This window comes from Mytilus galloprovincialis, chromosome 1, assembly GCF_965363235.1.
Source record: "Mytilus galloprovincialis chromosome 1, xbMytGall1.hap1.1, whole genome shotgun sequence".
Lineage (NCBI taxonomy): Eukaryota > Metazoa > Mollusca > Bivalvia > Mytilida > Mytilidae > Mytilus > Mytilus galloprovincialis.
Genome location: NC_134838.1, coordinates 77361548 through 77378903, shown reverse-complemented (window position 1 = coordinate 77378903; position 17356 = coordinate 77361548). Strand labels below are relative to the sequence as shown.

The window sequence follows — 17356 nt, the reverse complement described above, 5'->3', positions numbered from 1 at the left end:
GGTGCGCTTAGATTAACTATATCATAACTTTTTTACAAGTAGGGCTTTTTTCTCCTCACATCTTTTAAATGTTACAATCCCTTTGGGGTATTATGAAGTTATGTTTACAGATATTTTATTAGCAGTTACAGTTTCTTGTGGAAATAATTAAAAATTCTTTACAAAGTTCGTTTGACACACAGTTGTTTGAAGCCGACCGACATACAGTTTTGTTGTCTCTTATGGGTATGTCGAATACATGCTGACATTAGAAACTTCCATAACTCTTCAATTTGCATAAAAATCTAATGGTTTCTTAATGAAAGGAATATAACTATTAAATCTCTCCAAACAAATAAAATACGCAATAACACAAATAACGTACGTCTTTTTCCCATATATAGAAGTATCTCAAAATTTTAGATTTTTTCTTTAAAAAAAACTTTTGAATTCAAGGCAAAAATAAATATTCATTAAGGTTGCGACAAAAGGTTTTTTGTTTAATCAAAAGTCAACAATCTGAGAAAGTCTATTTCAAATTGATTATTGCAAACAAAATCCATTTGAACTGAACATCAAAGTCATAGTCGTTGTTTTCGAGTGAAAAGATTCGCGCAACTTAAGTTTAACGAAGGGAGCAACATTTTTCTTATTGGGTTTCACATCTGTTTTTTGAAGAGTCAACATTCCAAATTAATTTTTACTAACAATTGCAAGACACAATTCCTTTTCATTAATTAATGATTCAATTATTTATGTTCTGAAGGTACGAAAAAGAATCTTAATTCTGGAAAAGGATACGCTAATGTACATGTAAAGATAAACACAGAACGTGAAGATATTACATTTCAAGTATCTGAAAACGGGGATAAAAACGTGTATAATAATGTACCCAGTGAAAACAATGTTTTCAAATACAAAATACTTATAAGGGATCTAAAGGAGGCTATAAATGAGAAACAGGAAGACGATGGTTTCCAGAAAGAATATGAGGTAATGAAACTATTAATATCAACAGATTAATTTTGCCATAATATAGCAGGTAAAACGTTATTTCACGTTAAAAACAGTCAGAGCTTACTTTACAAGTATTTCATAATACAATATTCATTTATACTGAATGAATCAAAGCAGTTAAATATATGTGATATATAACGTTATCAATAAAATGCATTGTTTTGTTTATTTGTAGGTTTTACCTAGAGGACTTGTTTATGCGCACGTGGAAGGCTCAAAAGCAGAGAATAAAGAAAAAAATCGTTTCCTTACAACATGGCCTTGTATGTTATAAAATGAAAATTATATAGTGAATGAATTTATTCCGAACATCTTAACACCAAATACGATTAAAAGTCCAAAAGAATCAGATATGGTTAAAAAGATAAAAAGTCAGATCTGAAAATTTCAACGAAGTGATTAATGGTTTTTCAGCGACACGTATAATACGAATAAGCAAACGCTTTTGCTTTCTCGTTATGTAAACAAATAAAAAAATCAATAATGTAGAAAAAGATACCGAAAAGTGTTTGATGATTGATGACCTCATTTAAACAAATCATCAGCCGTTTTGAATCTTGAACTGCAAAGACAACAACAAAAAAACGGTAAAAAAACAGAGGGACAAAATTGCGCGACCAGAGGCTGGAATTAGCTTGCCCCTCAACAAAAATGTGTACTAGTTCAGTTCAGTGAAAATGAATGTCACACTGCATATATTTTAGCAACAACACAACCAATGTACAAATGTATATTGTAGATGATCATTCGAGGGTGGTTTTGAAGGGAGACACGACGCATGGGTACATTAATGCTAGTTATATTGATGTGAGTTTTGAAAATATTTTCGTTTTGTTTTAGTAGGGAATCTTTCCATTTTCAACTGAAATAAAGAGTTTTTTAAGAACTTCATGTTTTAAATTTGGTCAATATCAATAAGTAAACTCACTGATAGTTGCAATTCCACTATTAGATTATACTGTTTTGAATATTATCAAGAATGAAATTTAAAATTTTCTATTTCTGTTTGAAAATTAATGTTAGAAGACGGTACATTGCATTTATTTTTGCATGTCGACATATTAAAAACACGATAACAAAATCAGTATCCCGTTTTTTTTCATATTTCTATGTTAGTACGATTTCAGAAGTTTTTTTGTTGTCACACTACATCAGTTAGATCTTATCTGAAAAAAGTAAAAGGGTAAATAAATCGACTTGCAACTTCATTGACAAATAATAAGAACGATGTTATAATAATGTGTTGTAAATATTATCATTGATCTTTCAAAACCTGCATTTTAAATCTGTTTGTTGACATGGAAAAATAGAAAAAAATCATCTTTCCTGCAAACATTGATATAACTTGGAGCCTAATTTCCTTTGCTCTTTTTCGAAATAAAGCGGAGAAGCGGCAAACACAAAACGTGTTGCAATCAAAGCAACAAATGCATGAAGGCATCAACTCGATGATCAGTGATAACCGATATACGATGGTTTAGATTATGGTTAATGAAACAAATCTGTGTTTTTTTGTTTTTTTTTTACATAATTTGATTTTTCAGAACTATGAAAGGGAAAAGGCATACATAGCATCACAAGGTGTGTATATATATTAAGGAGGCCCGCTACTCAGTTTCAAAACAACAAGCTTTTCATAACACTAGCTAGTATAAATTGATATAGTATTAATAACCAAACGCGGAACAAAAAATAGAGGCAATGTGTTTGTCTTTGAGATATAAGCCATTGACATTTTGGCAGAGAAATGTTCTCCCTTGAATTTTCATAGCCTTATCATTGAAAAATTCAAGTTCTCAAAAACTAAAAACTAACAAAGATTTTATAAGACTTTTACAGATGGCTTATAATTATACAGATAACATTTTTATAAAAAGAAAAATAGGGGTCAATGGGCAATTTTTTTAAGGCATTCACATGCATAAATCCAGACGAGTCCAAAAATCTGACTAAAATTCCAAAATATGACAAGCGAACATCCTTCAAAATATTATCTTTTAATGTCAAAATAAGTCATATTTATATCAGTGTAATTCAATTAATTGTAATCTTAAGATATTTGTATTTTTAAGATAACTACAAATATATTAAAATTTGTATTTGGTAAAAATTCCTTATTCTACATGTAATTATTTCTGTCTCTGTGTAATATATTTCGGATATATGTAATTGCAAACAAATTGTTTGCCTCTTTCTATGTTATAATACAAAAAGAAGAGCATAGCATAGAATTATAGTGGTACAAAGAATTTCCCCTTTTTTTTAAAATCAGTATGATTGTCCTTATTATAATTATCCTTTCATTGCTTTCCATAATTATTAAATGTTTAATAATTCTTCATAATTTTGTTAATTTTTCCTTGACTTAGTTTAGTTTTGTCATTTTGATTTGTACAATTCCTGTGACATACAGAATATCAACGAGTTTAAAAAAAGATTTTATTGAATGTATCATCTTTATTAATTTTCTAAAATTTCATTTTGGAAACTGTTTAATTAAATATTTAAATGAAATAACATTTTTAGTTTTGCAGAGTACGTTGACTCGGACATTTTTATTATAGACGACGAAAGTTGTATACTTTTCGAACTTAGTTTCATGATATATGCTTGTCATTCCAGATACAGTATACTGTAACTGTCTATGTTTTTATTTTCTCAACATGAAGGTCCAAAAAAGAAAACATTGAGAGATTTCTGGCACATGATCTGGCAAGAGAATGTTGGAAAAGTAGTGATGGTAACACAACTGGTAGAAAATAAAAAGGTACCTTACCTTACCATATGTTCCATAACTTATTACTTTGTCAGGAAAAAATTCAAAAGTTTTATGGAATTGATTAAAGAAACTGTTTTATAAATAGTATGAAAACCTTTGTATTTAACAAATAATTAAATCTTGCTGTTTTTATAACATTAAAAAGTAAAATCACAAAAATACTGAACTCCGAAGATAATTCAATCAGAAAGCCCCTATTCACATGGCAATATCAACTGACAAAACACATCAAATGAATGGACAATAACTGTCTTATTTCTGACTTGGTACAGCGTTTTCTAATGTAAAAATATGTTAAAAAAAAAGAAATACAAAACAAAGCCTTTCTGATATTAATGTGACAATCGAACCCTTCTGTATAATACTTTCAGTTTGTATATTCATTTGCATTCATACATTTTCTTCAGATAAAGTGTGAACGATATTGGCCTGAAACAGTTAATGAACCTTTGGTAGTAAACGACTATATAGTCACAATGAAGGAAGAAAGAGAACATACAGTATATGTTTATAGATTGCTCACAGTTTTGAACAAACAGTTATTGGTAATTTCATTATTGTCTTGAAAAAGTAAAATCACAAAATTACTAAACTCTTAGGAAAATTCAAAAAGGAATGTCCCTAATCAAATTGCAAAAAATGAAGAAAATGTTGGATTGAACCTGGTTTTATAGCTAGCTAAATCTCTCATTTGTATGACAGTCGCATATAATTCAATTATATGTGTGAAACAGCTCTTCAATAATACGCAACGTTTTGGTAAACCCGTAAACATGACGAATCTACATAAATTAGCTTAATAGTTATTTAGGTTTTCAATTCCAATGGTTCATTTTTCGGTATTAAGATATACAGCAAGTTATATAATGATAAAATACAACCATAAATACATCTATAACTTAATTGCAAAAAACAAACACACAAGTTTAACATGTTTCAAGTACACATAAAAATAAAAGGAGAAACTAAGGACATTGATTAATGAAGTTGATAATTGCAAACATACATGTTTTTATACTACTGTTGTCTTTAGCTATTATATTGATTGCAAAATCACTATAATTGAGTCATACCTAGAATTATTGTCTCTGAATTTATATATGTGTAAAAACTACAAACATTGAAATAAAGCAACTTTGAAAATCAGGTCTTTTAAGGCTCCATTGTTTACAAAAAAAAGAGCTTTTAATTGATATTTTATAGCGTGTCTTTTTATATTGTGTTACACTATTTCTGCATTTATTTGCACCTACCAGTTACCCAATGTTCGGTGGTTGTCGTTCATTAATATGGTTCATAACTGCTTTACGTTTCTCGTTTTTTTATATAAATTAGACCGTTTTAATGGTTTTGCACTTTATCGGTTGCTGTTCGGTGTAAGCCAAGGCTACGTGTTGACGGCCGTACTTTGACCTATATTGGTCCACTTTTACATTTTACATATTGTGACTTGGATAATGACTCATACCACATCTTCTTATATCTATTTAACAGCATGTATACACTCCCCATTTGTTGAGGGCCTTAACATCGACCTTCACATGCAATGTTACATCATAGATACATCTGTTCACACAATGAAAGATTGACAACAGTATTCATTTGATTCCATCTTTGAATTCTATATTTGTAATCGATTTATGTATGGACGATATAAATTGTGTCGAGGACCATTCATAAGCTGATGGTGTGTTATTTTTGGGTTTTTTTCTTATATTTTGAGGACACTTATAAAGCGTATGATTTTAAGTTTTTTATTACCTTCACTGATAAAGAGAAAATATTTTCGAATTCAAATGTTGATATCGTATATTTCAATTACTGTAACAGTTAAATGCCTTACCTATATGTAAAATAGATCTCATTTACATAATATATTGTTTAGACCTCAAATAACTGTTGTATTCTCCTATTTAAGAGGGAGCAAGTAAGAGAAATTCACCATTTTCATTTTACTGAGTGGCCAGACCATGGTGTTCCAGACAGCATCAAAGTGGTCAACTTTTACAGGAAAGTCAAAAGTAAAACATGTAGTCAACTTGGGCCAATAGTTGTACACTGCAGGTATTTATGTGAAAAGATAGATCGTATATCAAAAGCATGTCTTTGTCATTGGGTAAGAAAATCATAAATATCATTTCATATATTTGTTTTGTATCCGAAGGGATTTTTAATGGATTAATCTTCATCAAGAAAGTTTCAACTTAATTAAACATTTCAAACACCGAGGATGTGCAGTTAGTCGAATACTTGTTTGTGTGACCAGTAGGTACATAAACATTACCAAATCTTCATACGGTTAGTATTTTGCTAAAGGAATGTGGAACTTATTCCTCAATTATTTCTAAATGTATCAAAGGAGAATTTGAGAAAGGTATGATATATATCATGATATAACCAAAATACTGACTAAAGAGATGATTACATCATCTAGCAATAGTCCATCAGTAGCGGTGTCGATCCTTCATCATTAAAATATTACCTCATCAATTATTTATACGCTGTATTATAAGATACAAATTGTGTAAAACAACTCGAATAATGCTTTCAACTTAATATTCGATTTTCAAATGTGACGTCACTTTGTGCGTTGAGGCTTTAGTTAACTCGGCGGTGTATTTTTTATGTGCTGGATTAAGTTGTTTTATGTAATGTATCCGTTTTTATTCTGTAGTTAGTCAACACTTCGGTTTGATCTTGTATATCTTATTATACAGTCCTTTATAACATTTACTGTTTTCAAAAGTATAATTTTTTCTAAATAATAATGATGTAAACCCTAGCCGTATTGGCACAACTTTTTGGAATTTTGGTCCTCAGTGCTCGTCAACTTTGTACTTGTTTCGGCTTTCAAACTTTTTTTATCTGAGCGTCAATGGTTAGTCTTGTGTGGACGAAACGCACGTCTGGTGTATTGAATTTTAAACCTGTTACCTTTTGTTAGCTATTATTCGTGTTTTTCTCTGTCCTATATGTTCTTCCATTTATTTGTATTGTATTCCTGTCATTTTATTATGTCATTTTAATGTTACATCTAACATTGACATAAAAGCGAGAGGTTTGGCATGCCACAAAACCAGGTTCAATCCATCATTTTTTTCTTAAAATACCCTATACCAAGTCAGGAAACTGGCCATTGTTATATTATAGTTCGTTTCTGTGTATGTTACATTTTAATGCTGTGTTTCTGATGTGTCGTTGTTGTCCTCTTATATTGATGTGTTTCCCTCAGTTTTAGTTTGTAACCCAAATTTGTTTTTTTCTCAATCGATTTATGAGTTTCGAACAGCGGTATACTACTGTAGCCTTTATTTATCTTAAGTTATTATATGTACAAATTTTTGAAATCAATCTTCCTTTTTAATGCACGTATACGTATATCCGGTGTATCTGGAGATATGATTTGTTCCAAAAATGCAAAAATATTTGAATGTATTTGTTCTGTTATTAATAGACATTATAATGATATAATTACCAATACTATGAATGTATTTGTTCTTTTATTCATATACATAATAATGATATAATAACCAATAATATGAATGTGTTTTTTTCTGTTTTTAATACACATAATAATGATATAAGAACCAATATATATTTATAAAATATACAGCGCTGGAATTGGGCGGACAGGGACTTTTATAGCTATAGATGCATTGTATGAAAATGGAACGAAAGTTGGTTATATAAATGTGATGGAATGTATACAGATGATGAGAAAAGACAGAATGAATATGGTTCAAACATATGTAAGTTTAATTGTTGACATTCCATACCCATAGTTAAGAAGAAGGTTAAAGATGCCTGCCTACATTTCTACTCATTTGTAATTTGCTTGGAATATCTTTAATTCAATTCTAAATGTATCGATTGTGTTATCTCATTGTTTATGAAATGAGAAACAAAACAATCAAAACAATTTGAAAGCAGTCGAATACCAGTTATTACTTTGGCTTACCAAATGTTTTGATGTGTTGTTATGTCAACTAAAACTTTGAGTTCATACTTGTATACTTCATGTATGTAATATATGTGTCGCCACGTACTTCGTTTCCATGGCTCATTTGCATTACCTTATTACTTATTTGTAGGACATTGTATAAACTCTAACTTGTTTGTATTTTTGTGGTTTATCATTTTTTGGCATGACATTGTCAGTTTGTTTCTTTTTCGGAAAATGCTTGTACCATGTCAGAAATTTTGCAGTTGTTTTTCACTTGTTCCGTTGATTAGCGTTAGATTTTGTCAATTTTTATGGCCTCTCTCCATTTTGAGTTTGACTAAGTTTTGTTATTCTTTTTTCGTCTTCTGAGGTTCAATATGGCTTTGATAACATTAAATTTTAAGATGTTTTGGCTTAATCTAAGGCAACTATCATTGATACAAGGACTATTGTATAAGATTGTGATAGGCAAATTTAGTACATTTTGTTAAGTTAAGATAAATGTGTTTGAGCATTTGAATCCCATCAAATATGGCAGTGTTTTGTGACATAAAAATAATAAGATAAACTAGAAAATTTAATGGATCAGATTTAAGTCATTAGAATTGTTCTGAGTTATAGGGGAATTTTCTTATAAAACACCCCACCATACAAAACTTAATGACTCTAACATGACTTCATCACATGGTGTAAAACCAATTAAACTTCCATAAAATTTATCATGTCAAAAAGATAAGGCTGATGAAAAGATTGACTACTTATGCCACCACTCTATTTTATGAATGTTACAACTGGGAGAAATAATTAAAAAAAACTCTTCAAAAGAACTATAAAAAGAAAATATCATCTTAACAATTGAATCGTTTTCATTTACAGGAACAATATGAGGCAATCTTTGAGGCTTTGTTAGAGTTGTTCACAGTACCAGATACATCTATTCCAAAGAAAGAGTTCTGTCAATATATTTCAGATCAAGAACAGAAGAAATTACCTCAAAATCAAAAACTTTATAAACTAGAATTTCAGGTATAGTTTACAGTCATTAAAAATGAGTTAAAAGAAATACTTTATGTCAAATTAATTCATATAAATCATACGCCTATTTTTTAAAAAGTAACCTGAATCAGCATAAAACATATGTGTTACCACTTGAAATTACAATCACTTTGTCTCAACTTAAAAATAGAATGTTTTCATCTGATCCTGTACAATCTTTACATGTATTTGTAATTACAACTTAGACTTTGTTATTACCTTTCATAGATTTCAAGGGGAAATTATTTGTTCTACTTCAAGAATAGATTTACTAAGCGGAATTTGCAAAATTTATAGGAATGTTTGGCCATCAATGCTCTTCCCACTTCGTTCTTTATTTGGCTTTTTTAATTTCTTTTTATTCGAGTGTCACTGATGAGTCTTTTGTGAAACGCGCGACGTAATTACAAAATGTCATTTCTGGTATCTATGATGAGTTTATTTGGTAAGTTAACTTAAGTCAAAGATTTCCCTGTACAACCATTTACCTAACAATCAGTATTATAACAAGTTGTCAATTAAATTATCTTTGATTTAGAGTTTGGAAACTTTAAGACCTGTGTATCCTCCATCGGCATTTTCTGCTGCTACATCAAAAGACAATATATCAAAAAATTCGACAAAGAAAATATTTCCTCGTAAGTAAAGCATACCTTTAGTTTATGCAATTTGTATCAATTGCTGAAAACGGTGTTTATAAATTATATAACATGACATTTATAATAAGATGAATCTGAATACTTGCTATAAAATGTAGACGAAACGCGCGTCTGGCGTATAAAATTATAATCCTGGTACTTTTGATAACTATCAACCCACCATTTTCAGAATTTCTTAACATAGTCAAGATTATGGTAGTTGTTTTTACTTGTTCCGTTGAATTATAGTTTCTGATTTTGTAAGTTTTTACGGACTCCTTCCTTTTTGAATTTGCTTTGAAGCTGGGCATTTTTTTTAAGATTCATCGTGATTCAGAAAAACAACTGCTATATTTCTGACTTAGAACATGCATTTTCCGAAAAATTTCATGACAGTTATTTATAGCTCCGTTGCTGCGTTTTCATCGGTTCTAGCTTGTAACCCGGATTTGTTTAAGTTGAATTGATTTTTGATAATTGAGCAGCGGTTTACTAATGTTAACTTTATATATCGGCAAATTTGAGTGAGCAAACGAAACAGACATAATAGGTTGATGTAACAATAATTTGGATCAAACAGCCAAAACTGTGAAACATATCTTTGATAAACTGATTAAACTGATTAAAAATTCAAACAAACGTACAAATTAATCTAACAAGAACGCAAACGAAAAGGTGTGGTAGATAGGAAATTTCAAATTTGACAACGGCATTAACAAAACAAAGTCATCGTTGATACGAAGAAAATATATAGCTGTGAAGTCACCTCGTTTCATGGACATTGGCTGTATTTCTGACGATCCCGGCAGTATTTTAAATTGTACGACTGTCGAAAAAAATGTTTCCTTGAATTTGTCAGTTTACACATTTTATTTATATAATTATTTTGCATTTTCAATTTTGTGCTGCGTTGATGATTTTATTAGATAGAACTGCACATGACATGTTTTATTTGTCTTTATTTAAGAGAAATTTTGTCTCGGATAGAAAATTAGATTACAATCTATCTATCAAATATTTTACTTTTAATGATAAAATGATGGTTCATTCGTTCGACAATACTAAATTAAAAACAGAACATAGTTCGTTGCACAGCATATGACAGATATCTAACAATAAAGAAATACTTAATTAATTTGATTTTGTTTTAGACAACAGATATAGACCTTATACAATGTCACATTCAGGAACGCGTAATGATTACATCAATGCAGTGATTATACCCGTGAGTAAACTTTCTGTAATAATTAATTTACATTAGATTAAAAATACTTATCATATATTTAGTAGTAAATACAGAAGTTTTGAATATTCGATAAATCGCCTGCTGTTTAATCTATATCACACAACAGTGATGCACACCCATTTATCATACCCTTTATCACACCCTTTATCACACCCCTACACTTTATCGCACCCTTTATCTCACCCCTATTTTTTTTATTTTTTTTTTATTTTTTTTTTATGCAAGCTTTGTAAGAAATATTTTTCCGCAAAATGTGTCCTAAATAAACAGTCATTCGGGCGTGACGCAATTCATTGGATGACGTCAGTGTTTGACATGTGACGTCACAAACGCCGAGTTGTTTTATATTTTCTAGCACACCAATGCAAAATGCAACTTTAAAAAAGAACGAAATAAAATACCATACAAAACACAAACAAACAATACAATAAACAAAATATTTTATAAAACAACAACACGCGAATTGTAAGGTAACCCAAGTAGTTCGGAGTAGTAATTGAACAGTTCTTTTAAGGCTTTTAAAACAAGACAAAAATAGAAGTGAGGGTTACCCAGGTGCTAGGGACCAGAACGCATTTCATATATACGCTCCTGTTGAAATATATGATAAAGCGTATGAAACATGGCAAAATCTGTATCACATGCCGTATCACCTTCGACCAATATCATCCCTCGGGCCTAAAGACCCTTAGGCTGATATCGGTATCTCGGGATGATACGGCATGTGATACAGATTTTGCCATGTATTATTCTCTATATATTGACGGATACAAAGACAAATTGGGGAGATAAATTGGTATCAACAACTTAAATTATTCCCGGGGAAATTCCAATGCATGTTTAGGTTTGAGTCGTATGTTATAAGGACTTCTCGCACTTAGATTTCAATTTAGTAGTTATATTTCTAAACAAAGGCTACATTTAGCTATTCGTATGTCGTCACTGATCGTTGACGAAGCCTTTCGGACGATGGTTTATTCAAGCAAAACTCATGCATTTATTTTCTAAATATTAAAATTCCCAATTTGGCAGTTCCCTTTTGAACACGTATATATTATTACGCCGGGTCTTTTTTTTTTTCTTTCTTTTTTTTCGGTGCTGCTGAAAGTTGCTACTTAAAACATGAAGGAGAATGTTTTAGATTGCATGCGTCCGAAGCGCTTTTTTAAGACATAATTTTTTTCAGAATCGTTTAAAACCGAGTAATTGTAAGCTAAGTATATATAAGATCCGAAACAGATGAAGAGATAAATAACAATATATTTTTCTATTTCTTTAAAAAAAAAAACAGGAACATCCCATCCCGCAAATTGAATAATGTTACTTATAATCAAAACAAAAGTGGATTCATAATGCATTATATTTTTGTTTGTATGTTTTTTTAAGTCTTTTTCACATATTAATCTTCTGAAAGGATATCCAAATTGATGATTAACATGGCTGATTTCACTTCGTGATAACAGCGGAAAGCATCATTTGTCCTACGCATATATAATACAATGCATTTTTTTCATTTACAGGAATATACATATGGCAGTAAGATTTTAGTAACTCAGTGTCCACTTGAAGAAACTGTTGTTGATTTCTGGACAATGGTATATGACCATAACTCTCATATTGTTGTATTGTTAGACCAGTTGAACAAGGTAAGATATCGTCATTATAACATTGAGTGTATGAAGTTGAAATACATTTAACGATAGCGCGTTTCATTTTTTAAAAATCACGCAAAGCTCCTTTTTATCAATTTTTTATTTGCTTAATTAAGCAAAAATAGTTAAAAAAAAACCTAACAACAAACAAATGTATCTTTTGAAACAAAATATCTTTTTATCATTCCAAAGTCTTATATTTTATTTTTGAATGTAACAAGGAACATTGTGGTAGTTAACAGAACATAGTATTAGCCAAAAAACATTAAGTTTAAAACTTTTGCAGTTGTTATCAGTTCAAAAGGAGAAAAGAACTGAATAGTTTGGGTACCAATTGTTAAATGTGTTCCATAATACACAATTGTTCATTCCTTATTTATTATATGGTAATTGTCCATCTCCGCCACATATCTATACTCTACATTTTACAATGACTGTTGTTAAATTATTTTTATTGTTAAAATGTATACTATAAGATGTATTGATTTGAATAAAGTATGTTAATAAAACTGTATTGTTTTTTATTTCATTTGAAGACATGGTTGGCCATACATTAATGTGCTTTTTTCTCATTTGTATTTTTTACACCTGCTTAAAATTAATTGAAAGGGGTTATATTTAAAGAAGTTATTAGAATAACTATTGTGTTTCTCTTAGAATGCTCCGTTGTGTTTAGGACGACAGGAAGTGCTGGAGTTTCAAGATTTAACTATTGTGCAAGACAACTCACCGAATCCAGAGGAGCTCAAGCTTACTTTGAGCCATAAGGTAAATGTGAAGGTTATAAAAGATTTTTTCCTGAGCAGAATAAGTATTTTCTGCTATTGTTACCTCTGTAACAAAAGTTATTCCGTATGATTCGAATGAGACAGCTATCCATCAAGTGCAAATGAAGTGAATGTAAGAAATTTAAGGCAACCGTGCGACCTGCGAACCTGGATGAAATAGTACCACATGCGCACTTCAAGAAATATTTTCGTTAAAAAAAAACGATTAGACGTCGACGTTACAATATGAAATTTAAAAACAAAAGGGACAAGCAGACATCCATAACTCAACACAACACCACATATGAACATGAAAATCTAACGATTGACCACTACAAACCCAAAAGTTTTAAACAAAGAACTGTACAAATCAATATCATGGAACTTTATGCGACTTTCATAATACCACATAAATTGTCTAAGGAGACACGTTGTTCTCAATATATATATATCGGAATTTTATGCGTCATTTCAGTGAGAGGTTTAGCTAGCTATAAATCCAGGTTTAATGCGCCATTTTCTTCTTTAGAAGATGCATGTACCAAGTCAGGAATATAAAAATTGTTATCCATTCGTGTGATGTGTTTGAGCTTTTTATTTTGGCATTTAATTAGGGACTTTTCGTTTTCAATTTTAATCAGAGTTCAGTAATTTTATGATTTTACTTTTCATATCAACCAAAAAAACGAAAACAGGCCAGTAAACAGTGTAATTGTCGTCTGTTCTATTTCTAAATTGATCAATAAGAGATTTTTTTAAAACAATTTAACCTGTAATAATACATTCTGGTTTTTTTTTCTTCAGGAAAAGGATCCGATTACAATAACTGTTTTTACGACAAGTAAAGTAGACAATGATGCAATGCTACCATCCAACATTTTACTTGACCTGCTGAAAAAAGTATTAGAATGCTGGAAAAAACAGAAAGGTCCAATTACTGTTGTGTGTAGGTGCGTCTTTAACATATGAATATTATACATACAATGTCGCAATAGATATTTTGTTGCATAATATTTTTTTATCTATGCGATGTGATATGCCATTCGTATGTTGGTCACAACGAAGTTATCTGCAACACTATTAACATAACACATTTGGACTTTTTAAGTTTAGCATGTATATAAGTGTTTCGTTCCCATAATGTTATGAAATTAATACACGTCAAAAATAGTAAGGACCGTAAAATACACAAATGAATCATATTTGTATATTTCAATTTGTTACCTTTTTCAGAATTAAAGATCATAAAAGTATAAATAGAGTACTGTTCAGACATCTTGCTAGGTGTTAATTTCATATGATAAAATCTTTTTAAAGACAATCTATCATTTATTGCATGGCGAAGAACAGTTTTAACTTGAATTAAATGCAAATGTTGCCATGAAATTTGATATTGGTTTACTTGAAAAGTGCATAGAACATTCAAATAAGAAATATAGTTTAAATATAATTAGACCTGGTATAATTGCCGATGAGAAAACAATCGTTTTTCTTATTTAATTTTTTTCATATTCAATTACTGAAATGGTAATTCTTACTCATCTGACAGGTTCGAAAGATATTGCCATGTTTATTAGACCAGTTATATTTAGTTATTGTTACTTGATCATTTATACGGTCATGTCAATATTCTTTAAACATGAAACAACCTCCGTGGTTTTTTTTAGTGATGGTTGCAGTAAAAGCGGGGTATTTGTTGCACTAAAACTTATCATGGAAAAAATGGAGATAGACGATGAAATTGATGTTTTCCAAGTTGTTAGAACAATGCAAGTTAGACGACCTGAATTTTTCACAGAATTTGTAAGTTTCGTTTGAGTAAATATTATTTGGTTAATGCAAGTTTTTTACAAATAAAACGGTAGCATTGTTAAAGGGTCAGTATCAAATACAGGCACCGGTATTCAAAAGTCAGTCGATTGAGAGAAAATAATCTAAACTAACTAAAACCGAGGGAAACACACCAACTTTAAGAGTAAAATTAATATCAACACTGACGTGCAACACATCAAACATAGTATCCAATTTACCCCTTTCAAATATTTAAAATCATTTTTTCAGATTTTTATCTAAATGTCAGCTTTAAAGTTTTTCATACTTTAATTATTCAACGCTAAGAAAGATACTGGACGGAATACTAATCATGGTGTTTATTGTGTGTGATTTGACATGCTTTGCATCTCTTATTCTCCAGGAGGGAAAGGAAAACCTAAATGTACAAGAATTCTTTATTTATCATACATTAAATGTATGTCAGATCCTATCATAGCTATTTTTAAATAGGTACATTATTCCAGTTTCACAATGAATTGTCCAATGTTTTATTATGCCGAATGTTTCAGATGTAGGGGTGATATTTAAAAAACAGCAAAATAAAATCGTGCATCTGTTGTTTTTTTTTTTTTATATTTGAGGCTAAAATCTATTACAAATTTATCACAAACGTTATGTATCATGTCAATCGCATGATTCAACTATTTCATATTCACCAGTAACACTTGACTCAAAGCAGTTGTAGAAAAAATTAAATACGAATTGGAAGAGCTTTATCATCAGTACATTTCTAGTATACAAAAATTTTTGGTCAGAGACACTTATATTTGTTTCTCTAATTCTTCGGAAATTTATCCCTTTCTGAACCAATTGTATAAAAAAATTTAATCAACGTTTGGTAGCCGGTGATCTCAGAAGATCATTGGATGATTTTAAGGGTCATGACCTTTTTATCTAACTGGATGAATCAAATGCTATAACAGGTGTTAATGAAATTGACAACTTTGTGCAATGGGAAAGGCACTCGAAGGGGATTTTCGGTTACCAAAAAACGAAAATGTATTTTTTAATCATTAGAGAAACAGATTCTTACATAGTAACTCGATAGTTAAATTATAAATTTTAAAGTCCTCGCCGAGGCTCGGACTTTAAAATTGATAATTTAACTATCTCGATTGGATAAATCCAATAATCCACTCGTATCAATGTAAGAAAATTATATTAACATTTGAAAACAAAAATCATTTACTTTTGGTTATCAATTTCAATGTTTACAATATTCCATTGTCTTAAGTTTCCAACTGTGAGGTTAATATAATTTCCGACTGTCTAGATCTGAATCATTAAAATGTTGTTTCTTAAATGACTGCGTGTTTCTTTTTGACAGGACCAGTATGAATATTGCTACAGGTGTATCAAAGAGTATTTAGAAAACTACTCCGTGTATGCAAATCTATAGTAGTCCAGACTCCGCGCTCATAGAAGTATTTTTGACGAACAAATGAGAACGGCTATAATACAGTGTTAATGGAACAGTTCAACTGTTATGCTATAGATAAATCGGTCATTAATCATTAACCATTATTAAAGCTTCCATGCTTATATTGATGTATAGAAACAGTTATCATGACTAGTAAAACATATTATAGATGTTAATGTATATAGAGCTAAATATCGTTTTGTTAAACTTTATGACTGGTATTAAAATCAAACAAATGCTATTTTTTTATTGGATGAAAAACTATTTAATTCCGTCATAATCTTTCATTTCGTAAGATAAAATAATATGGCTTATGAAGCAATTTTACCCAGAATTATATATTTATAATTTTCGAATACCTCACTTGGCTATATATCTTTCAGTATAGAGTTTGATATAGCTTATACTGCTGTTGGTGTCGCTAAGTTTATCCTTTACTTTTTCACAGAAACATAATTTTTTAGATATAACATAAATCTATAAATTGAACTGTGATTTTTCTGATGTGAGGACAAACTATTTGTATTAAATGTGATGCTTACACATATATTTCCCTCGATATAATGATAGCACAAAATGATCCGTGGTATTGTTATTATGTAAGTCAAATTATGACATAAGCAACTAAAGTATGCTCTTTTACTGAATTCCTGACTCCTTTTTGTTTACATCCAGGAGACCTTCTAATGATATATAGTAAAACTTAAAAATGTTTTCGTGTTTGTTCAAATGATATCGTTTTCGTTTTTGTATAAAATGGAATTAATTTCATTGTTTCTTATTTCATGAATTTTTGTCAAAATTGTGATCAATTCCTAAATATAAAGGCTATAGATTTCTTATGCTTTTAGTGGGTTTTTTTCGGCAAGTCGATCCAATATCTTTACAGGAAACAATACATTAATAGCACGACACAAAAAGTAGGTAATAGCAATTTCCGGAAAATACACCTCAATGCTACGTATTCACTGAAAAACATTACAAAGTAGTGAACAAAACAATTATTTGGATATTGGAAAGTATATTTTGTAAAATAATAAAAAACAA

General features: G+C 30.0%; 1 protein-coding gene across 1 annotated transcript; it reads left to right on the top strand.

The window, feature by feature from the left end:
* Nucleotides 1-1175: 1175 nt before the first annotated feature.
* LOC143046144 (receptor-type tyrosine-protein phosphatase T-like) lies at nucleotides 1176-17145 on the top strand. The gene is made up of 15 exons (XM_076219546.1): nucleotides 1176-1259; nucleotides 1736-1803; nucleotides 2541-2577; nucleotides 3666-3763; nucleotides 4183-4320; nucleotides 5694-5839; nucleotides 7389-7524; nucleotides 8595-8744; nucleotides 9292-9391; nucleotides 10543-10616; nucleotides 12158-12283; nucleotides 12947-13057; nucleotides 13861-14006; nucleotides 14724-14859; nucleotides 16217-17145. The coding sequence occupies exons 4-15, from the start codon at nucleotides 3701-3703 to the stop codon at nucleotides 16286-16288; spliced, it is 1398 nt and encodes a 465-aa protein (XP_076075661.1). The 5' UTR covers nucleotides 1176-1259; nucleotides 1736-1803; nucleotides 2541-2577; nucleotides 3666-3700; the 3' UTR covers nucleotides 16289-17145.
* Nucleotides 17146-17356: the final 211 nt, after the last annotated feature.

What these genes read in the sequence shown, in the direction of transcription:
- LOC143046144 (XM_076219546.1), top strand. Translation starts at nt 3,701, where the DNA reads ATGATCTGGCAAGAGAATGTTGGAAAAGTAGTGATGGTAACACAACTG. An exon ending in TGAATATGGTTCAAACATAT is followed by an intron (nt 7,525 to 8,594) that starts GTAAGTTTAATT and finishes TTTCATTTACAG; the next exon opens with GAACAATATGAGGCAATCTT. An exon ending in TTTATAAACTAGAATTTCAG is followed by an intron (nt 8,745 to 9,291) that starts GTATAGTTTACA and finishes TCTTTGATTTAG; the next exon opens with AGTTTGGAAACTTTAAGACC.